General features: G+C 44.1%; 1 protein-coding gene across 1 annotated transcript in view; it reads right to left on the bottom strand.

The window, feature by feature from the left end:
* FNTB (farnesyltransferase, CAAX box, beta) overlaps positions 1 to 24734 on the bottom strand; it is a 64984-nt gene that overhangs the window by 7262 nt on the left and 32988 nt on the right. Inside the window, exons 5-9 of the mRNA XM_004738935.3 lie at positions 19452 to 19598; positions 19270 to 19353; positions 14247 to 14333; positions 8132 to 8261; positions 5268 to 5400 (exon numbers count right to left, since the gene is read on the bottom strand). Of these exons, the coding sequence (XP_004738992.1) occupies positions 5268 to 5400; positions 8132 to 8261; positions 14247 to 14333; positions 19270 to 19353; positions 19452 to 19598 (581 nt within the window). The remainder of the gene's footprint in view (positions 1 to 5267; positions 5401 to 8131; positions 8262 to 14246; positions 14334 to 19269; positions 19354 to 19451; positions 19599 to 24734) is intronic.

The following is a 24734-nucleotide window of genomic DNA, read 5'->3' as shown; positions in this document are numbered from 1 at the left end:
CGGGCCCAGGCCCGGGACACCGCCAGCGTCAAGGACAGTCTTTGTACTTTATTACCCACTGGGGACAGTCAAGTTTTCCCTCTGTTCTTCCTGGATGAATTCTGAAAATTGCATTCTCAGGTCACTCAACACTTTCACCCAAGTCCCGTGATATGTCTCTTCTCCTGACCTTTGACTCCAGTCAGAGCAGCAGCACAGAGTGGATGCGGGTCTGAGACCACATCCTTGAAGGTGTGAGCCAACTGCTTCCGCCTTCCAGATCGACACTGATACTGCCCCCTGACTCAGTCCACAAGTCCCTGCTCTTCTTCTTTTTTCAAGATTTTCTTTATTTGGGGGTAAGGAGGGTCAGAGGGAGGAGAGAAAGTCCCAAGCAAACTCTGTGCTGAGTGTGGAGGCCAACACAGGGTTCGATTCCACAACCCTGAGATCATGACCTGAGCCAAAACCAAGAGTTGGGACACTTAACCAACTGCACCAGCCAGGCGCCCTAAACTACTCTGGGCTTCTTAAGATACTTCCTCTAGCACATCGCCGACTCTAACTGGCTAAGAGAACTCTCAACAGGGGTGATGTCTGTCTGTTCCTTCTCTTTTCGAAGCCTGAACTTCATCTATCTCCAAAGGGCATCCTCCAACTTTTCTCTTGGCTCAAAAACTTTTCCTAAGCAGCATTACTAGTAAGTGCCAGGATTCTTGCCTCATCTAATATGGTAGCAGAAGCAGAAACTGGCAATTCTGGTAATAATACTAAACTAGGAACAAGCAACCAAGCTTCCACACTCTGAAGCTCAATCTATACGGTCAGAGAATTCTGTGCGCCATACAGTTATCAGGTGGGGAGGAGAGACAGACTGCCAACAGATGGAAGTTTCCAGAAGCACTTACATGGGAACTGGTTTTTAAAAACTACACACATGCATTCAGTCCTTGGTTAATTTTATACTTTGATCCCTGGGCTACTATAAAGATAGCAATCAGTCTATAAATAGCAATTAAAAGCTAATTTTTCTTTTTTCAGTCTTTTTTTGTTTCTATGCATTTTTCTGTGTAGTTATTATAATTTTGTATTTTGTGTTTCCCATTTAACACTAGAGGCATACATTTTTCTACGCTATAATCATACTGTTGATTTTTCCTTTGTGATTTCTTCCTTAAAGAAGCATATTTAATAGCTACAGGGACTTTGGGGAGGTGATGAAAATTCTCAAACTGATTATGGTCATGGTTGCACAACTCTTGTGATGCCAATAAAAGCCACTGAATTGTATATTTTAAATAAGTGAATTATATGGTTATGTGAATTATATCTCAAGAAAGCTCTTATTTTTTAAAAAAGCAAATGCATTAAAGTTCAGAACAACTGCACTAAGCATATGTACAAAATACACCTTTATTCTATATCCTATAAGAAGTAAAAGACTATTATATTAAGGTAAGTGCTAACCTATCACTAAAATCGTAATCTGAAAAGAAACTGCTATGTTTACTATTAGACAGATTACAGAGTAGGTCCATTACATGCTGTATTATGACGTCTGCAAGCTCAAAGTTCACAAGCCCGACAAGGAGCTTCCCGGAATCCTGGAATTTGCACACAAAATCACAGACGAAGGTGGACAGGACAACAGGGTGCTGACAGGCGTGCAATCAGCCTTCTCAATCCTCCATACCTCTCCCTCACAGTATGAATCCCCATCACCATGTCATTTTGCATCTCAAAGATTCCTTTCCAAAAGTGTTCCCAAACGGAAACTGACAGGCACAGCTACACGTAGCTCAACTTCGCAGGTGGACAGAAACAGGCCTGCGGTATGCCTCCGGGAACATTCAAGCCACCGGTAACTGCTCACGGGCCTGCCGCTTTCCTACGGCTCCATAGAAACCAAAGAACTCCAATTTGGTCAGCATTTTATATTTTAAAAATCTTAATAATTTGTTCTTCTAGTCAACCACTGTGTTCTACACCCATACAGCAGCGCCCTGCGTGGAGCCGGGGAGGTGGGACTGGGTATGTGCACCGCCGGGGGTCGGCCCCTTGTTACCTCTTTAACTAGCAAGGGGATCATCACCTTAAAAGTGTACTGGGTTGTTTGCTGAGATAAAAGTAGGAATGAACATGTCAGGGAAAAAGCAGGTATGGTACAGAAGAAAAACAATTTCAGTACATGAGTCTCCCTCCCTTCAACTCCCATCCATCTCCCAAAGGTGCCCATTGTTAAAGGGGTTTTGCTCGCCTCCAGGAAAAGCTGTGCGGCTGTCACCCCATGTGCACACAGACCAAACCTCTTACACTTCATGTTGGCTTCTGGAGAGTTTTCCATAGGAGCCCATCGCATGTAACCATGGTATGGAGAAATCGTAATACATTTAACTATTAACCTTTTCTTTTAAAAAAAAAAAAAAGATTTGTTGGAGAAAGAGAGAGAGCAAGTGGCGAGGAGCAGCGGAGGGAGAGGGAGAAGCAGACTCCCTGCTGAGCGAGGAGCCCAGTGTGGGCCTCGATCCCAGGACCCAACATCATGGACCTGAGCCAAAGGCATATGCTTACCTGCTTAGCCCCTAGTAACCTTTTCATGAGTGGTTGGGTTGTTCGCCATTCCTTTGCTAATATCTCTGCAGGTAAATTCCTGACCATGCACTAGCCCAGTTTAAGTAATTTAAACAAGTCTCCAAACGGCCCTCCAAAAACCGATACAGCTATTTACACCCACACTGACAGTGCAAAACCACCCGTTTTCTCACACTCTCCCCAACACTGGCACCATGTTTTCTCCTCTCTGGCAATCTGACCGTAAAAGCGACCAGTGTCTCACTGATTTGATTTGCACATCTTTCACTATATCTTTTTGTTCCATTTATACACCTGTGGCAGCTACACCGTGGTAGGCGGTGATCCGGTATCAGAGAACAAGTCACTTAGCCTTACTGTTCTTGGTTTCCTCCTCCGTAAAATGGGGTGACAAGACTACCTATTTCACGACATTGTTCTGAGGCCCAAACGAGAAAATCCATGTGAAAGACTGTTGAGTCCCAGGCTGAGCAAGTCTTGGTCACCCGCGGGGGGGGGGGGGGACGGGACAGTAGCAAAAGCAACACCACCAGGAGCTCCTTCCCTACCTGTTCTGAATCTCCCTGTTCAAATCCTCTGCCTGGGTTTCAGGGAGGGTCAGCTATTTCTTAGTGATTTGTAAGAGTCTCTCAAAGAAATTAGCCCTTTCTTATTCGTCGTAAATAACTTTTCCCACCTTTTTTCTTGTTTTGCTTATAGAATTTCTCTTCTTTGGTAAAATAACTTTTCTTTATGCAAGAAATGCAAATTAATTCAGAAAATCAGAAGATACAAATAAGAAAAGGAAACGAGTATCACCTGTCATTTCACAACCCAGATACCTTCTAGTAATTTTTAGAGTCAAGTCTTCACTAAAAATGGAATTATAGGGGCACCTGGCTGGCTCAGTCAGTTAAGCATCCAATTCTTAATTTCAGCTCAGGTCATGATCTCAGGGTCATGAGCTCAAGTGCCGCATCAGGCTCCTTACTGAGTATGGAGCTCGCTTCAGATTCTCTCTTTCCCTCTCCCCCACCCCTCATTTGCACTCTCTCTCTCTCTCTTAAAAAAAAAGAAAAATGGAATTACATATACGCTGCTTTGAAATCTTTGCTCATAGTATATTATGAATATCTTTCTACCCATCGTCTCCTTTCGACTCCCAATGTCAGTATTATGCCTCCTGCTCGAGACACTTCCTTCTTCCTTTCTCACTGCTGCTGAGACATGGGTGAGCTTCAAGCCCAACTCAGGTCTCCTCTCTCAGGCAGTGAAAAAGCTGCAAGGCCCAAGAGTCACAGGCAACCTCTTCCACAGGCAAAGCTCTGAGTGTGATCAGGCCTCCAGACCAGGTGCTACAATAAACAAAATGTCAGCAGGACCCCACCCCCACCCCCTGCCACCCATACTGGCAGGGGGCGCTCCTGCAGCAGCTCTCCCGGATGCTCCTGCAACGCATCACGGCCAGGGGCAGGTCGGTGAAAGGCTGCCCATTATACCAGGGGGTTCACCTCGCCAGTTCCAAGTAAAGAAATCATCAAAACCCCAGGCGACTTCTGCTTTGAGAACATTGGACTCTCAGGGATTTCTTGGCTTCTCTATTCCAGCGGTCAAGCCAGAGACAGTGCAGGCTCAAGTCGGGAGAAGGATAATTCTTAATGCCCTGAGATCAGAAGCCCAGGGCCCCAGGCAAGGAATCTCAGGACAGACTACAACTAGAAGAATGGGGAAAATGGGCAGAGTCGGTGCTTTCTTCAAGTCTGTATCCAAAGTGGCCACAACTCAAGTGAAATGAAGAAAGTAAAGAAAAGGGGCTCAGCTGGATGAGCCAAAGAAGATAAAAAGGCACATGGGGATGGCAAGGCAGTAGCAAAGAATCTCATCTTCCACATTTGAGCAACTAATTACCCAGCTACTAAGTCCAAAGAAAGCCTTCCCTCTGGGCCAAGGGATCTCACTCCAGAATAGATCAGGACCCAGCCGGGCAGCCATGACTTCCCCTCTCCCTGGTTTCCCCAGAAACACCATGCTCTCACATAAAATTAATAAGAAAGCTGATCTGGGAGTCTGCAGGCAACCTGAGATTTCAAGACATAATAAAGGAAGGCTCCCAGAAGTTTCGCTTGCTCTCTGAGTGCTTTAGTTTGGCAGTCCCATTTGAGATGCCACAGAAACGAACACAGGTCTCTCCACTCCAGGTGGAGGAGGGGCGGGACAAACTTGCATTTAGGACACTTCATTGAATTTAAGATATTTCTAATGGTGGCCTCGACAAAGCTGGTCAGACACAGGCTCTTTTCTGCACAGACTCTGTTTCTCTGCCCCTTTCTGCAAGTGCCTGTTTGGTTACTGTTGTGACCGCAACATGCACAGCATGGGTTTTCAGTTCCAGTCTGACTGATGCAGAACTCTGCCCTGGAAACTGTGGCTTCACACCCAGCAGAGGTGGCAGTCACCCCGGGGCCCAGGACATGCACCTAACTCCTGGCCATGGCCAATCTGAAGCAGCCATCGTAATGCAGCTGAACCCTGGAATCGGGTCCTGCTCTGTGCAAAGGCAGGAGGTTCCAAGCCGGGCATCTGTACCCCAGGATAGACAGAGCTCTTTTCTGCCCCCCTAAAAAAGCATGCTGGCCTCCTGACTTGATGAGCAGCCACAGGACATCGCTGGGCCCCCGCCAGCAGCCCGACCCCCACCAACAGCCCCCCAGGCTCACCTTGAGCGTGCAGTGCACGGTGCAGCAGGGGCAGAAGCCCCGCCTGCCAGAAGGAGTAGCAGCCATCCACCAGCTTGTTGCAGCGGCCCTGAAATCCACCTTCGAAGCGCATCTGCCGGCTGGTCACCCATTGCTGAGGAGGACACAGACAAGGGAAAGGCAGTTACAGGCGAAGGTCCCATCTCTTGGCTTCTTGGCACTGGCAGTCCAGTGCGCTGGCTGTTACCTCCTCCCCTCACTGCCGCAGATGCAGAGCGGAGCACTTGAGCTGGACCCCTTCGGGGCAACCAACACTGATCTCGGCTCAGAGCCTAACAGACAATGGACAGTCACCTCTTCCTGGGTTTCAGATGGGTTCTGGGGCTGACAGGATGAAGAGGCCAAGTTGGCCTGTAAGGACACCTGCAAATGTCTCCCTGGAAACAAGGCTTAACTAGGAAACATCAAGCCAAGACCACCAGGGGCTCATTTCTAACCACTTTTCCTGCTGGTAAGTTTATTAGAAGCAGATCAATGGAATTTTGTGCTATGTCTCATCAGATGATTTTAAACTGTCCCTGACTTTGACTTGGCACCTAAAGAAATCCATCCAAAGTTTCTTAGCAAAACACTTGCAGGACTGGAAGCAGAAGCCATTATCCCAACCACCAATGATGGGTCTGTCTGGTCTAGCCTCTCTGCTTCTCCAGGGGAACCTGGCTGCCTAACAGAAGAAAATCTTTCACGCTGACCCTATAAAATGGCTCCTGATGTCACTTGGCAATCACCCATGATGCTGCCCTTCCCCACTTATCTCCAAGTTTCCTAAACAGGCGCTGCTACCAAGATCAAGATAGCCATGGGTTTGGCCTCCAGGAATGAGCAGAACCAACTGGCTGGGCAGATAATGACATCTTCATTTCCCTCCCAGGACACCCACCAGCCACGGACTTTCAGAACTGAACAGTGTGGCATAAGGCATCTCCTCGTCCCTAGGTTCTTGCTAGACGGACTCCTCAAAGGAGCTGCCAAGGACCCCTTTCGGAATGGGGGTGTCCAGCCTGTGTTTCAGTTAGCAGTTGTGGAGTTATTTTTAGATTATATCCCTGTTCAAGGCAACACTCACTCATAACAGTCAAGTCCCAAGTTTTCAGAAGAAAGACATAAAAACTAGATTGCAGGTACAGACTCTAATACGTCCCCACCGAGTTTTCAGTGAGCCCATTAGGGATGATGCTATTTAATGAAAGTAGGTGAAGCATCACTTAAGGAAAGAGAAAACAGGTACTACAATGGGAAGCCCATTCTTCATCTTTACCTTACCCTACAGACTAAGGGTTGATCTTTTTCCCCCCCAGACTAATGGTTTTTAAGTCAGACTAAATAATTTTTCCCAATGCCTAAGTCCATGGGTTTATTCTGTTTCTCTTGGCTATATGGATTCATAAAATCCTTCAGGCATGGGTCCTAGTTCTCCCAAAGCAAACAGAAGGGAGAGAGTGGTTTGGGTAAGAAGGACACTGGCATTTGTTGAGCATCTACTATATGCCAGGCTGGTTTATGGATTTTTCTCTCTTTTAACTTTCAGAGTCCAGAGTGTTAACCTCGCCTTTATGCTTCAAAAAAACCCCCTTATCTCTACCTTAATGAGGAGGAAAAAAACTGAAGCTAAGACAGACAAATTTCCTAAGGTCACATGGTTAGGAAGTGGTAGAGACAGGTCTCAAATCTAGAATACTGCCACTGTAACTGAGGCTTCTGCTAATTATATTCCATATTTCTGCCTAGGAAATGGGACTTCCATATTTCACGCCTTACTGGTGATCAGATTTTTAAATGTCTAACAAACTCAAGGTCTAATGGAAAAAGTTGGCCATTTCAGCATAAACCTTCAAGGAGAGTATGCTACTGGAGGCTTCCTAAGGATGAGGAGAAAATACTGCTGGTCGTGTACAGAGTACAACAGGAACTTCCTTACAAGCTCATGAAGGGTCTCACAACAGTTCCTATGATGAGAGGCTGACATTTGAACTTGGGAAGAGGAGATGAATGTCAGTTGCAACTGGTCTGCTCTGAGGTCATGGTCGGGAATAAATGCTTCCCAGAAGATGGTGGCACTGGGTGTATGTATGTTTGTACTCTAGGCTTCGGGTGATAATGTCAATACAATCTGGTGACTCCCTGAAGCTAACCGCTTTCTGAATTCACTCTTAATATCTGTCAGGAACTCAGAGTCCAGACATACATGCTTGGGCTACCTGCTCACGTAGTTACTAGTTGGGGTGAGTGCTGTGTATTATGCAAGTCTGATGAATCACAGACTGTACCCCTGAAACAAATAATATATTATATGTTGTTAATAATAATAATAATAATAATAATGAAAATAAATAAATAAATGTAGTTAATAAATGTTCATATATTGCGGTCCATAACAAAAGCTTGGCCTCCAAAGGCCTGAGAGCCCTTCTCATGACGTTTTCTCTTAGGAAATTCTTCCTAAGACACGTGATGTCATCTAAATTTAAGAAACTGAAGCTACAGCCTTGGGAGTATGAGGAAGGTACTCTGGCTCATGCCAGATGTGTGACGGACTCACGAAGGCTATGGAGTTGGCCTAACACACCTCAGAGCAGGAAGATGGAAAGGCAGGAAAAAAGGAGCCAAGACCAAGGAGACGTTCACCCCTCCCACTTTCTTGGAACAGTGCTGAGCCCCCAACAACTGCATTGAAAAGCTTCATTATAGGACATTTAGTCCGTGGGCTCCGGGCAGGAACTCTCAGCCCTTCCCACAGCCAAACAACCCCAAAGCCTGTGGGTTTGAGCAGTCACATCAGGGGGGTCCCTGGGGCCCCAGAGGAAGAGGGGTCAACAGACACTTACCAATAAGCTCTTCAAATTCAAGGAACGTTCCTTCTTGAGGATGACCAGGGCAGCCAGGCCACAGAAAGTGTAGCCGCCATGGGCTTCCATCCCTGGCACCCCACCAATTCCACCTTCCCAATTCTGACACCTAAGGGGAGATTGAGAAGAGCAGGCTGAGTGGTCAGTGTCAACCAACGAGCGTCCAGCTCTAGTGCGGGGCACAAGTGCGGAACCGCCCTGGACCGCAGAGAATAGTTTGCTTTAGGTCACTGCGTGAACTGCCACAGCTGTGAATGGAAAGATGCCAGCTAATTAACTCCTGCAAATGCCTCTCCCTTAAACAAACAAACAAACAAACAAACAAACAAAAAAATCAGGGAAACTCAGAAATAGTCTATTTATGTAAAAAACATAGTACCTCAAATCTTTACTTTTAGGGAAAAGGCTATCAAATCATATAGTCAGTGTGACAACTAGTATTAAATGTTTTATCTATTTCTGGTATTTTTCCTCTTTTCTGTATTTTCAAAAAATTTCTATAATGAATATCAATACCTTTATTACTTATCAAAATAAACTTATTTTTAAATGACAACTTTCTACATATTCAAATTAGCCATTTATTATTATGATAGTTATTATTAGGGGGTTATAATATATTAATAATGTATTCTCCAGTCATAAAACGTGCCTGATCTTTGTACCAACAATGTGGAGTCATTTCTAGGAATTAATCCTACAAAATAAGAGAAAATGTATTCAAAGAGCAGATTAGAAGAATGTTTACCATATTCCCATTTATAACAGTGAAATATCAGAAACAACTCAAGAGCTCAACAGTAAGGGACTGGTTATAGAAATTACAGCACACTGTACAAAAGAAAACCACTCATTTAAAATGATGCTATGAAGTACATTTAAAGATGTTCCAAATATATCACATGAAAAAAGTTATAAAGTGATAATGTACAGTATAATTTTTCTGGAATTCTAAAAAGATATACACCAACAGAGTGGTTGGTGGTAGATTCCAAGCAGTCTGGATGTTCTTCTTTTTGCTTGCCTATAATAAATGTTTTATCTGTGAAATAAAGAAATTTTCTTTTTAGCATATTTTCCTGTAACAGGGCAGGACTTTACTTCCAGTGATCTCCAAGAATGAACACAAGCTTGTACTCTGCAGGTGTGTCTGCCTCCCAGTACCAGCTGGAGAACAGGTGCACAGGGGGAGGAGCGCTTACTCCAAAACTTGGCAGGACTTCCAGACGAAAGAAGAAAGAAGCAATAATCCTGCCCATCTTCCAGGCACCTCTCCTTAGAGGCCTGGCCTCTCAGGAACTCACAGGCCGTGTTCAGAGCCGTCCCCAAGCCCAGGGACATCACAGTGCAGAGCGCTAAGACAAAAAAAGGCTACCGTTCCCTGCACAGACCCCTCAGCCCCTCTGTCCCAGGACCCTGCCACCCCACCCCCAAGAGGCGAGTGTCCTTTCTCACATTTGGCCACAGGGATGGGAGGAATAGCTCAAGTGTGAAGAGTGTCCTCAGTGAGGAACATCTGGGGAACTCTTAGCAATTTTCATTTTCTTAATTTAGCTTTCAAACAATTTTTTTTAATTAAAAGAAAAAATTCTGTTAAAGAATAAGTAATGAGAAGTAAACCTCCTGCCCACCCTAGCTAGCCCCCAGACCCTCTCACCAGCAGTGACCACTGTCAGTTTCTGCACCTCTGCCTCTTTCCCCCCCCCCTCTCTCTACACACACACACACATACACATACACACACACAAACACAGAAGTGCAAACACACATGATCTACATTCCACTTTTCCTCCCTTTTATATGCATGGAAGCAATTTTAATCATTGTAAATTAGTAAGTTGAGTAAAATTCTTTGGGAGTGTCTTCTAGCCAAACCTAAGAGATTGAGCACAAGAGTCCAGTAAAAGAAAAGGAAAGGAATGTAAAAAGGGATAAACTCCAAGGGTAAAGAGCATAGGAGAAGATATACACACAGCAGATAACAAAATTTTGAAAGCCAGGAAAGGAGAGAAATAAGAAGTAACAGACCTAACAGATTAGAGAACCCTACACCAGCCCGGTGGGCAGGAGGCAACACAAAGCAGGGTGATGTGCTCCAGCAGAAGGACCAGGAAATGGAGACGCAGGACCCCTAGCCCTCCAGAAGCCGCATGAGATGGAAACAAGTTAATTGTTTGCAAATGTATGTAAGAATCAGTTAGATCCCCTGGTGCCCAAAAGGTGAGGACAGGTTTCAGGGGTTTAATCAAGAGGGTCTGAACTCCAGGATATCCAGCACAGAGAACAGGAGGGAGGCACCACACTGAGCAGGGGAGTGCGTGAGAATCTATAATCTGAACACAAACAGCCCCCACCCCGTTTCCTCCTAGTATTTCACAAAGCCGGCTGCCAACTTCCTACCCCAACCAGGAATCTGGAAGACGCTCCACAATGGAAACTGATAAGCTCAAGGGACAAAGCCCAGTGGGATGAAAGGCTGAATGCTGGCACACGCAGCTCTCTGCCAGCTTTTTAGCACTCGGCTCCTAAATCTGAACACCAAGCATTTCTGCAGTCTCTAATACTCTCGTATTAGAAAGTGGAGCAGACACATAAAACTAAGCTGGAGAAATGACACAGGGAGCAGAAGGAAACGTTTTGGATAAAATAGTATATGAGATAAAAATACCGCAAGAATAAAACATGCCTGAAACAAGAACAGGAGAGTACATAAAAAAGTATTTCTTTTAGAAATGAGAATAAAATAAGCTCTGGAAAATTTAAAATAGAATTGCAGAAATAAAACCTCAACAGAAGGGAATCTCTCAGAAAGTACAATAAGAAAGATTAAGAGTTAAAAAGTAGGCAAAATAATCCGAAAAATCAGAAGACCAACCCTATGTATGGGAGGTTAGAAAAAGAACAAACACAGAAAACAGAGGGAAAGAAATTATCAAAGAAATAATAAAATAAAGATTCTTAGAACTAAAGTACATGCCATTCCAGACTGAATATACCTGCTGAGTGCCAAAAGAAAAAATTTTTTAAAAATCCGTATCATGATTCATCAGCATCAAGTTTCTAAACAGCAAGAATAAAGATTTCCAGAAACTTCTAGAGAGGGAGATATGGTGGGACAGAGAAAAAGAGAAACAAAACAGAAGCGTCTGCCTTCGGCTCAGGTCGCGATCCCATGGTCCTAGGATGGAGTCCTGCACCAGGCTCCCTGCTCAGTAAGGAGTCTGCTTCTCCCTTTCCCTCTGCCTGCTGCACCCCCCTGCTTGTGCTCTCTAAACACACGTGCGTGTGCACGTGCACACACACACAATGGATTGGGACTACAATAGCATTGGGAGGCAGTGGTTACCATAACAGTTTTTGGCTACTTAAACTCCTTGCATTTCAGCTTAATATCAAAGTCAATATCCCACCATTTTATATACAAGGAACCTATGGCATAGAGAAGTGAAATGATTTGTCCGAAGCTACTAAATGACAAAACTGGGATTCAAACCCAGGTAGTCAGAGTTCCGCATCTAGTGAGTGCCTAACGATCCAATCCTGCAAATACTAGTTATACAGTCTGGACAAAATACACAGAAACAACTTTTCCCAAGGGCTCAGTGGACTGAAAAAAGACAGGCAGATTTGGGCGGGGATTTTAAAGTTGGAGCAGAAAACAGCAGGCAGGCAGTCTCTTCCCCCCCCAACCCTATTTTTTTTCTTCCCAGTTTGCCCTGAGATGGCTGCGGTCACCCAGTAGTGGCAGCGGCAGGTCAGAGGGGCCAGTGGAGGGCAGCTGAAACAAACAGAAAGCCCACCATTTTCCTGGTAAGAAGAACCAGGCTGACGGAAACGGTGGAGGAACACCAGAAAGAGGAGAGCTAAAGAAGGAAAACTCCAAATTCCACGTTTAAATGTCTACCTGACTCCAGATCACACACACATCAGGCAAACTGAAAGCAGATTCTGACCCAAGAACTGACCAAAGAGCCAAGTCCGCTGCCCGGTGCATGTGTAACAATCTGTACTTTGGGTCTAACCAAGTTGAATGCTGCTAAAACAAAGCCATCAACAACAGTCTTTAGAGCAATCTAACAGAATCCAGCCTCTATGATACAAGACCACAATGTCTAAGATACAATCCAAAAATTACCTGACATATGCAGAATCAGGAAAATGGGACATCCCAACTCTAAGATACCCAGATGTTGAAATTACCAAACAAGAATTTTAAGGCAGACACTTATTAACTATATGTTTACCTCAGGGAAATGGAAAAAAATATATACTTGTAATGAATAAAAAGATGGGAAATCTTAACTGAGAAAGAGGAAGTATAATAAAGAACCAAACCCACGCAAGTTAGCTCAAAAGCCTATATTCTTAAACTCTAAACTATGGCTACCTTACACCATTGAGTATTACATGCCAGGTCTTCAGTAAATGTTGGTTATTATTATTGTTAGCCTTTTCCACAATGATACTGGAAGCCAGAAGATAATGGAGGAATGCTAAAAAAAAAAAAGTTCTGAAGAAATACAATTTATACAGTTTCCAATTTAGAAATCTCTAACCAAATAAAATCTCAATCAAGTGTGAGACTAAAATAACCATTATGCACAATCTTAAAAATTCCTCTCCTAAGTGCTCTCTTTTGGGATCTACTGGAGTATGTGGTTCATTAAAATGTGTAAGTAAGCCAAGAAAAAGGAGGGCAAGGCCTTCAACAAAGGAGACAAGTGAAGTGAATTTCATGCTGAAAGGAAGCTTCTGGATACCTGCTGGGCAGCAGGCTGAGAGCAATCTGTCCGGACTGAAGCAGGAGGGCACAGGGCTCCAGGAAGGAGAACTCAAAATACAAACACACACACACACACACACACACACACACACACACACACGAGAACTGATACATTACCTAAAGTGTTTGACTGTAATGAGAGTGATTTTATAGCTCTGGCAGAAAATCTGGGAATAAATTCATGATGTATGCATTTTTAAAAAGAGGAAATGACTAATTCCAGGAAAATAAAAATTATCTAGGAAAGTAAATATAACCATAGTTTACCATCTGATATACCTGTAAATTATATTTCCATATAACAGGTACTACTTTGGTAAGAATAAAAACATAAAAAACAAAATAATACAGCTTGGATAACATTCCATATTAATACATAGGCATCTACTATACCTTTCTTTTTCTTTTTTTTAATCATGAGATACTTGAAATGTCTAGGAGTATAGCAAATAATATATAGAACATACATGTATGTCACACCTAGCTTTAACAGAGTCATATAGACTTCAGTCTCTCTTTTATTTTAAAGAAATGAACCATTACAGATACAGTTGAAGTTCCCCGTGGAGATGGGTAAACATCTCCTGATTTCATTTCCTCTGCTCTCCCTGAGAAGTAATCATCATCCTGAATTTGTTTTTATATTTTTATATTATATATTTTTTTATATTTATATATTTTTATATTACCACAGGTCATTCTTCCTATAAATACAGAATTATTGTGCATGTTTTCAAATTTTAAGCAAGTGTGCTAATCTGCATGTTTTAACATCCTTTACTTTAACTCAGGGTTGTTTCTGAGGATTTATCTGTCTTGATACATGCAGCTCTGGTTCATTCATTCCAACTGCTATCTTATATTGCAATGTGACTACACCACGGCTTGCTTCTCCCTCCCGTGCTTGTGAACATTTAGCCTGTTTCTGGGTTTTGCTATCACAAACAAGTCGCATGTTGGTCTCTTTTGCGCACGTGTGTGAGCTTCTGTAAGTGTGGGATTATGGGGTCATTAGCAACGGCATCTTCTAAGGTATTACCAAGTTGCTCTCCAAACTGGTTAAATCCATTTAGATGCCCACGAGTACTGTTTGCACAAGGTTTTGATCCTTGCCCATCTACACAATAACACAACACTGAAGAAAGTCTGGGAAAAAGAACTTTTGGAGCATTTCTGAAAGGCACCATGCTACAGCCCCAATCCGTCTCTTGTAATTTTAGAGTCGCTTCCATTCCTTTATCATTTTCTTTATTTTCAAAGTCTTGACCACCTGCTTTCTAAGAGGCCAGGACAAATCCTGGCATCTCTCACCTTGCTATCCATTCGGCCGTGCCCTCAAAGAGGTCTGGAGTGATGATGTTGGTCAGAGACGCTACGGAGGCAGCACAGTACGCGCTTCTGGAAGGACAGAAACAGAGGGGGAGAGTGTTAAGCTTTAAGGAAGAGCTAAAATAGGGTGTACTGAACTCAGGCAGACTGGTCTCTGCCTGGTAAGCTGTAATCACCTCCTGTCCTCACTATTGGCCCTTGGTCAGTCCTCCTGAGAGGTTTGACATTCTATTTGGATAGAGTTGCTCACAGCATGGCTTCAGTGAAAGAACATGACATTCTAGTCTCCCTACCTCCACATGGTCAAATCTACATCAGAGGAAATAACAGCCAGATCAATTCATGTCCAAAGTGAATTTAGCTCTTCTTTCAAAGACCTATCATGGTTCCCAAACTTCCACAGTGTCATTCATTCGGCTATTTCTGATACACTCATTCATTTGATGTCAGTAATGTTTCAGATCCAGAATTTCTGTATATGGAATGGACACATTAAAGGTTAACTGTATATTTTTTCTGCAACAGACACTCCAAAGCAGGGCACCAGAACCTAACGGCTGCATAGTCCAGACGAGAGGGACAGGAATAGAGGAGTCCACTCGGATATTTCCCTTAGGCCTTCAGAGGGAGAAAGGAACTTTGATTTCAAGCACCCCACCAGTATGTGTACGCACGCACGCACGCATACACACACATGCACACACACTTTTAAATGAAAAAGAAAGAGAACTTTTTTTTTTTTAATTGTTATCCAACTTGATTTGGAATAAGTCTTCCCATTCCATCCTGCCAGCCCTAAATCTTCTCAGGACACATTTCATTTCAGCTTCTCTCTCTATTACGAAATATATCTACAAACTGTGTTTTCTTTCCTTCTATGCCCTTTTCAAATATCCAGCATCTCAGCTCCATTTTACGATGAAGACAGTTTGTTTTAATTCTGCTTACAGATCCTTTCTAAGGGTTCCTGAGGAATATAAAAGGGAGGAAAGAGGAGGGCCTAGGTTCCATATCATTCTATATGGACATAGCTACTAAGCCAAACTTAGGAGGTTTCCCGAAGACATCTGTGCAGAAGCTGCAAGCTTATGATACTACACCAGCCTTTGCATCGGCTGGCTCACGCTGGCCCTGGCACGGAAGGGGCTGAGTTACTCCAGCAGCCAGCAGAAGCATGCGAGAGTCCTGCATGCCAAACATTATCACCCACCAGAAGCTAACCTCAGAGGTCTGATCTCACCTCTTTCAGGTTTGGAGCCTCTCAAGGGGGTTCCACAGTATTTGCTCTTGAACCTTCACATAACCTCTGAGATAGGGAGGCAGCCAACCACGTAGTTTGCTTCTCGCAGATGGAAGAACTAAGACGTGATGCCAGGAGCCACTAGTCCTAGATCGCACACGGAAACGGGGAGCCAACAAAACGCACCCCTTTCGTGCAGTTTCTTCCTCTCCTTCTATCCAGTCATCGCTTTTCTCAAATTTGTTCACTACTCTCCGTCCTCTCTACTGTCCTCTGAATCCAAGGCACCGTTCCCAGGATCGAGCTCCTGCCTGGTCTTCTTCCTTCCAGCCCTGAACCCAGAGGACTTTTACTAAAACACTGCAATCCATTCACTGCAACTGGGAAAGTTCTAATAAAATACAGACCACATCCTATCATTCTCGACTTAAAATTGGTCAGTGACTTCCCACTGCTCTTAAACTCCTACTTCAGGACCCCTCGGTCTGTTCCCAGCCTGTACTTCCAGCTTCACTGCTACTGCCCACGAGGCCCTCTCCACTTCAGCCACACGAAACTTTCTCGAGCCCGCTCTAGGCCCTGTCACCTCAAGTTCCATGAATGCTGCATCTCTGCCTGCCCCCTACCCTCACAGAACACTCCAGGTTCTCCAACCTAGATGAGGTCAGTAGTAAATAACTGCTCCTTTCTGAGAACTGAGAAAGGGCGGCAGGTGCTAGGGGTTCACCGAGGTTTGGTCCCTGGCAGCACACCTGTGCCATAAAGCCCCAAATTAACTCATCCTAGAGACTATCAAGAATCGAGACAGACAGGAAAGATCACGAGGCCATTGTGTCTAACCCAGAATGAGGCCTGCTAGCCTCCAGATGCCCAAATGTGCCCTCCCCCAACCTCCACCCATCACTGCTGGTCAAACCCACTCAACGCGCACTCTGGAGTCCTGGGGGACACTTTCAGGCAAAGGACAATTAAATACCAAGCCAGAAATGTTAGGGGCGCCTGGATGGCTCAGTGGGTTAGGCCTCTGCCTTTGGCTCAGGTCATGATCTCAGGGTCCTGGGATCGAGTCCCGCATCAGGTTCTCTGCTCGATGGGGAGCCTGCTTCCCCCCTCCCCCTGCCTGCCTCTCTGCCTACTTGTGCTGTCTCTCTCTATCAAATAAATAAATAAATAATCTTAAAAAAAAAAAGAAATGATGAAACTGGGATAGGAGAACGCAAAGCAAGGAAGCGTTCACCTCTCTGATCCTATGCAAACGAGAAGCATGGCTGAAAGGGAGCACGTTAGCAGAGGAGCTTCCGTACAGGTGAGATACAGCTGCAGGGCTCTTGGATGGAACAGATCGTTTTTCCTGGAGAAGTTTGCTAGCATTTGTCTAGCAGATATAAATATGAACACAGAAAAAAACCTACGCTGCAACTAGTAAGCTGGAGAATAATCACATCTGAAAATCACATTGTATCACATCTGATACAATGCAAAGCAATCTGACTTCACCTCGTAATGTCAGAAGTTTTAAAAAGCTAAATTTTAGGACGCCTGGGTGGCTCAGTCATTAGGCCTCTGCCTTCGGTTTGGGTCATGATCCCAGGGTCCTGGGATCCAGCCCCGTGTTAGACTCCCGGTTCAGTGGGAAGCCTGCTTCTCCCTTTTACACTTCCCCTGGCTTGTGTTCCCTCTCTCACTGTCTCTCTCTGTCGAATGAATAAATAAAATCTTAAAAAAAAAAAAAAAAAAGAAAAAGCTAAATTTTGAGATTGTGCATATTCAGTTGGACGAGCTGTAGAACAGAAATGAAAATGTGGTGTCAGGGCTGGGGGGACAATTTTTAACCTCTACCTTAAGAAGAGTCAACACAATACTGCTTTTCCTCATTAGTCATATTGGCTTTGTTGGTGTTGACAGGGTTAAACACACAACCACAGTTCCAGATGGAGTCACTTATGCTAAGCCCCACATCACCAAACTGAAACTTAATCACAGTTTCGGCTCTCCAGAAATGAAGTCTTAAACCAGTTCATCAGGAAGCACCTGGTGAGCGCTGGTTAGGTCACCTGCCTGATAGAACCCTGCTGTCCCCGAAAGGAAAGTAACCTCGCAAAACTGACCCACTTATTTGCCTTGTATAACCTCCCTGTTCCCAGACCCTTCTTGATACGGTAGAAATATAGGTTTGGTCTTCTCCCAGATTGCTGGCACAGCGCTCCTGAGTGACAGGGGTGACAGGAGAGTCTCTAGTGATTCAAAACAAGCCCTGGTGAAGCACACCTGCGTTATGCTAATGAGGTGACTCCCGGAGGATGGGCCGCTTGCCACAGAAACTGACCCCCAACTAGAGGGTTGGCAGCCTCAGCCCTGCTCCCCTGAGGAGAAGGGCTGCGGATCAAGTTAATCACCAATGGCCAACGATTTCACCAATCATGCGTACATAACAGAACTTCCATAAAAACCCTAAATGATGGAATTTGGGGAGCTCCAGGGTGGTGAACACAGCCAGGTGACTGCTGGGAGGGTGGCATACTCCAGCTTCATGGGGACAGAAATTCCTACACTCCAGACCCTTCCAGACCTCGCTCAATACACCTCCTCATCTCGCTGTTCATTTGCATCCTTTATAATATCCTTTGTAATCAATCAGTGAGTTCTGGGAACCATCCCTACCAAATTATTAAACCGAAGAGGGGTCATGGGAACCTGATTTGTAGCCAAGTCAGACAGAAGTGTGGGTAACATGGGGACATGTAACTTGGGACTAGCATCTGAAGTGGGGGTGATCTTCTGGGACGGAGCCCTTAACCTGTTGAATCTGAGCTAAATCGGGTTAGTCGATGTCAGAATTTAACATGAGAAAAAAAACAAACAAACAGACATTTGGTGTTGGAAGTGTTGTAAGAAATTGTTTTTCCAGGGGAGGACAGATTTTTGGTTCGAGTAGATTCATGACACATGTTTCCTCCGCCTTTACTTTCAACAACAGTTAAGCCAGAAAATGAATCAACTTGTATAGAAGCTAAACACATTTACAAATGAGGCAATAAGATGGCTTTGCTATAGAAAGCTAAAAAAAAAAAAAAAAAGTATTTCTCTGACTAAATAGTAAGAATTTGGTATAAAGTCTCAATGATCCACGACCTTTAAGAAATGACTTAGTGAACTCCCCATACGTCTTTAGTAATCTCCTGTCAGATGAGTGAGCTACTTGCGAGGTACATTAGATTACTCCAGAGTAAAATAATAATTTTGAGTCAACTGGTTCTAATCAGTAACTGAAATTCTACTTCCCTCAACTCTACTAGCCCCCAAGGGTGTTTGAACCAACCAAAGCAATTTTCAAACAGGTGATAGACATGCTCACGATTTCTTCAAATCCATACAGAAAATATTTACGAGGTCCCTACTGGGCTTCTTCTCCCTTCCTATCCCAGTGAGATGAAAGATTATATTACGCCATACAGTTGTTATATATTATGCTATGTCATTTTCTACCAATCAAATAAATTTTTGATTCTGAAAAGCATTTGATTTTGTTCCTGTCTTACTTATATTTTGAGATTTACAGAGGAATCAAGGGAGAGCAACACCTGAGGATATAGGTCTCACATTTGCCATGATTATGAACTGTGTCCCTGACATGTCATTCCACGGGTCATTCTGTGAGACAAAGCAGCATAATTTTTTCCATGGTGTTCCTTGGGATTGGCATCTCCAATGACAGATGAGCTCTGGAATCTACGGGTGCAGCAGCCCGAGAAAAACCCCACTCACCTCACATCCACCTCACCTCCAACGTGCATGAGAAAAGAGCCGTCGGGCTGCTTCAACGAGTACAAATACTGAAGAAGCTTCTCCCTGAGGAACAAGCAGCCGAGAGGCAAGAGACAGCAATGATCAGTGCAGTATCAGCAGGGGGGCCCCTGTGGTGTCCCGCACCCTGGCTCTGGCCATACCTGTTAATGACGTCATAGGCCTCCTCGGTGCCGATGATGCAGAGTGCGTTGACGGCGGCATACGTGGGTGCAAGATGCGGGTACTGGCCAGGGCCCCCCCCAAAGCCACCTTCTGGACTTTGACACAGCTCCAGGAACTGACATACGCTAGGTACACAGCCAAATGGAAAACCAAAGTCAGAGAGCATTCATTTCAAAATAAGTTCCACCACAGTCCATGACTTTCCCTCAAAGGGGGAAAAATAAAACCAAAACCTCTCCTCTCAACTACTGAACATATACTGAATATAATTAACCTCTGAAAAGGGCCTCTTTCCCCTATTTTGAATGCCTTTCTTTCTGAGTTTTGCACTTAAGGACTCATCTAGCTGTGAAGCAAGGAGCAAAAGACCCGGCAGAGACCACTAGCCGTCCACCGAACTGGGGATAAGACTCATGCTTCTTGACCAAATCTTTCCCATACTTTTCCCTCAGTTTGCCATGCTGCATCTGTGTTGCCGGCCCTTTCTCCTTGCCTCTGAGGTCCCTAAATCGAATTTTGTCAAAATTGTGATGGCACCCAACCTCTCTCCATGCTAACCAACCCACTCTGGGGCCACCACCTAGGCCCACCCAGGATATTTAAAGAGATGTCTTCTCACTCCATTGTTACCTAAGTCCCAGGAGCTTCTGACTTTTATTTCTACCACCACCAAGAAAGAAGCTTCTAGTGGAGTCTGCCTTCATGGTTAGGAGAACAAAAGGAGCATGGACTTCTAGCACACTCACCTCAGTTGTGGCAAACTTCAGCACTGCTGACTCATATCACACAAATGCATCCCAGCCTGTACACTTTTGGAGAATTTGTTACACTAATCCAGAGAGGCTCCAAGTCCCCCACCAAGGGAAATTGTTTTAAGGGTTTACCTCCAAGAATGGCACTGGATTGCCCAGAAGTTACATTCTTGTCTGAGGTCAAACCGAGAGAGCCCCTACTTATCCCAGGTCCTCTGAATTCACTGGGAAGGGAGTGCCCCGGAAAGTCCTGGTTATTGAGCTCTTTCCCCACAACTCAGCATGGACCATAGGCTCCTTATTCGGACAAGTCCGCATTTCAGAGAATAAGCTGCAAATCTCTGTCCTAGTGCTCAGGCAGCCTTCTTCCCCCAGACTCTTTGGTCTCATTCTTTCTTATCTACTGCTGCCAGAGAGACCACAGAGAGTTTAACTCATCCCTAGGGCACAAGCTTATTACTGCTTTTCCACATCGTATCTGATGACTTTTGATTTCAGACCTTCCATTATCTCGCAGGGACAGCAAAAGAAAATTCTGCTCACTCGCTACTGGAGCTCTGAAGTCTTCACAGGTTAAAAGAAAAAAAAATACACATTCCCTTCTATACACACTCCTTTCTATACACACTCCCTTCTATCTGAACCTCTGATTTGACTGCACGAAACACGAGAATTGACGTATAGCTGATCATCAGAGAAGGAAGACAGTACTGTGGCATATTTGTAACAGTGATTAATTTTCAATGGGAAAATGAGTTTGTTCCTAACATATTTTCCAAACCTTCATTAATTCATATCCTATTTCCTGGAAACAAATAGCTAACAAATTAATGTCATGACAAAGGCTGGCTGGACTGGCATACAAAGACTTTTCTGTATCACAAAAACAAAAGGTTTTAGTTGATATAAAGCTTAACAGCACATTTTTTTTTAAAAAAATGAAAAGAAAAAGAGTCACCTAGTCATCCATTCTCTTTCCCAACTCCTGAGATAGAATCGTGCCAAATCCAACACCCCTGACCCTGTAGCCTCATGTCTGGTGAGCCGGGATCTGAATGTACCAGACACCTTCAAATCATCCCTCCATGCCAACCTCCCTCAGCTGATATGCAGCATCTGACTGGCCATGGGGCTTCACTGGGGAGTAGGGCTGGGCTTTTTTGGACTCTCAGACGCTTCCATATTACAGAACATTCTGCTCCAGAGGCTTTCCAACCCATAGGGTAAGGAACTGGCAAACTGACCACGAAGTTACCAGTCGTCATTAGCAGAGTTCTTAGCAGCTCTGAAAACCAAAGTGTGAATGAGACTTCTATCTTTAGAAAGGGGGAGGAAAAACTTATCTGAGAGAGCAGAAATTCACCACCTAGTTAAAAACAAAACAAAACAAAACAAAAAAACCACAAGCAGGAAACGTAGTGCATATACCAAGAGTGGCAGACTTTCTGAAGAACAAGTTTTCATGCATCGCTCCTTCAGTCCTGTGACTAAAAGGGCAAGGAGACCAGTTTGCTTTCATGTCAGCGAGGCGTTTCATTCTAGCTAACGTGACAATTACCCACAGAGTGGGGTACTATCTTTAAGATGAGGGATTTTCAAACCCAACACATGTATCTCACAAGCATTGGAGAGCGAGTAGAGATAACAGAGATATGAGAAATAAGCCTGGGCCTTCATATTTTTACCAAATTCCCAGATGATGTGACTACACCCAAATTTGAGAACCACAAGTCTTAGCTGAGCAATCAGAATCACTTGGGGGATGTTTTTGAAAAACTCAATGCCCGAGCCACACTAATACCAATGAAATCAGAATCACTGAGGATGGGACCCAAGTGGCCATATATATATATATTTTTTAATTCCCGTGTGGCTCCAATGTACAGCCAAGTACATTGCCTGTGAAACTTGAGTGCACACAGAAACCACCCGAGAACCTTGTTAAAATGCAGCTCTGACTGGGGGCGCCCAGGTGGCTCAGTGGGTTAAGCCTGTGCCTTCAGCTCACGTCATGATCTCAGGGTCCTGGGATTGAGCCCCGCATCGGACTCCCTGCTCAGCAGAGAGCTTTCCCCACTCTCTGCCTGCCTCTCTGCCTACTTACGATCTCTGTCTGTCAAATAAATAAACAAACTCTTTAAAAAAAAAAATGCAGCTCTGATTAAAGTGAAAAATGGGCTAGGGTGGGGTATAAGTCTATAAAACATGTATGTGCAAAAGAAAGTAAAATTTAAGAAGTGACTTAAAACCATAGGTTGGGAAAAATGAATCCATCTGAAATGGGAGCACAGCTTAAAAAATAAATAAATAAATAAATAAGAAAAGATACTAAAAAGGAAATCTAAAATTTAGCCTGAAGTAGAAGTGAGCTGTGGGGGAACACCTGGAGCTCCCTACATTGTTTTCCACTGGCGCTGGAGTTTAGTTTAACAGTCCTGTGGGAAAGGAGCTTAGAGCGGGAGACAAACCAGGAGACTCTGGACTCCAGGAACTAACCTGAGGGTTACAGAAGGGAGGGGGTGGGGCGATGCCGTAACTGGGTGAAAGGCATCAAGGAGGGCACGTGTGGTGACGAGCACTGGGTGTTATACGCAACTAATGAATCGTTGAACACTACATCAAAAACTAATGATGTACTATATGTTGGCTAACTGAGCATAATAAAAAAAAAAGTAAAAATAAATTAAAAAATAATTTTAAAAAAATGCAGCTCTGACTCCAAAGAGCTAGATGGGCTTGAGTCTGCCATTTCAGCAAACTCCAGGTGACGGCCATTTTGGGTAGCAAAGATCTGTGCTGTCCAATAGGTCGTGACTAGCCACATGAGGCTATTCAAATTTTAAACTAAATTCATTAAATTAATTTAAACTTAAGCTCCTTGGTCACAGAAGCCACGCTGCAACTGTTCAATAGCTACACGTCCCAAGTGGCTCCCACAAAATAGAGAACATCTCCATTACTGTAGAAAGTTCTACTGAACATCAACACTCTATCATTCAACTATGAAAAAGTCTGTGAAACCTATAAGGAGATCAATTCAAAGCAGAAGTATCAATGATTAATCGTCAGCCTCATAAGGGGTTTACTTGGACTTTAAGGAGATGGTTGAAGACTGACCTAAAGTGGTTGATTCTGGGCATCGCTGTCACCAACTTGGAGGAAGTACTCTAAAACAAGCAGATAATTCCAAAGGACCAGAGAAACACCTCCAAGGTGAGAATTAAAGTCCAGAATAATATAAAATAAATTAGCAGCATATAAGAATAAAACAAATGAAATAGGGACAAGATAATATACTTAGGGATGGCAGGAGTGGGGGATGAGTAAACCATATAAATATACTATGGGAAAGGACTGGGATATAGGAGAAAAAGGACCAGGGGTTAAGGCCTGTGAGTTGTGAACACAAATAAGAATACTTCTTAAGAGCATCATAAATGCAATACTGGGGGTGCCTAGGTGACTCAGTCAATTAAGTGGCACCTTCAGCTCAGGTCATGATCCCAGGGTCCTGAGATTGAGCCCCACATTGGGCTCCCTGCTCAGTAGGGAACCTGCTTCTCTCTCACCCCCTGCCCCTCCATCCCTCTCGTGCTCTTTCTCTCCCACTCACTCTCTCAAATAAATTAAAAAAATCTTGAAAATAAATAAATAAAAAAACACAGTGCTGGCCACAACTATATTTGGTTCCAGCCTCCATTTGCCAACTCAAAGGAGGTTCAGGTTAGAGCTGTAAAAATGGCTAAATACCAAAAACGTTAAAAGGCTTAATATGACAGGCAAACACCAAGAAGAAGTTACCCAGCAAAATATCTCAAGCGTACAAAGGGTAATCGTACAAACTTTCTGGTAAAGAAATGAACACCAACACTAATCCACAGCACCAGAATTTAAGTCAGATTTAAGAAAACCTTCAGCACCAGAACGGGTCACCGTGGACAGAGAAGTTACAAAGATGATAACTTTGGAAGTAGCAACAGTCATCCTTGAGCAGGATGGCTTGGGAGGCGAGGCCAATACAAGATGGATGCCTGGACATCGGGCTTCCTCTAGGATGAAGTCTTTTCGAATTTCATACCATAAAACAACTTGAGCTTAGCACGAGAAAGAGGAAAAGTCCTTCCTGAGCAGAGTCTGGCAGTGAACAGGTCAAAGGCAGGTGGGCTCTGCACTGACCCCAGGAGGCCGGTGCTGCCTGGAGAGTCTGACACGTCGTCTGACCTCCCCAAGCACAGCCATCCTCTGGACGCTGCTGTTCTGGAACTACGGTCAAGGCTGAAGTGGGTCATTTTAGAATAAGGCTTCTCCACCTTGGCACTACTGACATTTTGGACTGTCTAGCTATACATTGTGGGAACTGTCCCACTGGCAGTACCCTTGACCTCAGCCCTCTAGCCCCCAGCAGCTCCTGGCCAAAAAAGGCTCAGAACACAAAGGATGAGATGAGGTATCTTCATAGAAAGGTAAGGAAACAGACAAATTATATTTTAAAATTAAAAGGAAAAATAT

The sequence above is a fragment of the Mustela putorius genome, unplaced genomic scaffold (genome assembly GCF_011764305.1).
Source record: "Mustela putorius furo isolate JIRA1106 unplaced genomic scaffold, ASM1176430v1.1 tig00000129_pilon_pilon_pilon, whole genome shotgun sequence".
NCBI lineage: Eukaryota > Metazoa > Chordata > Mammalia > Carnivora > Mustelidae > Mustela > Mustela putorius.
Note: the sequence above shows the minus strand (reverse complement) of the source record. Positions and strands in the feature narration are given on the sequence as shown.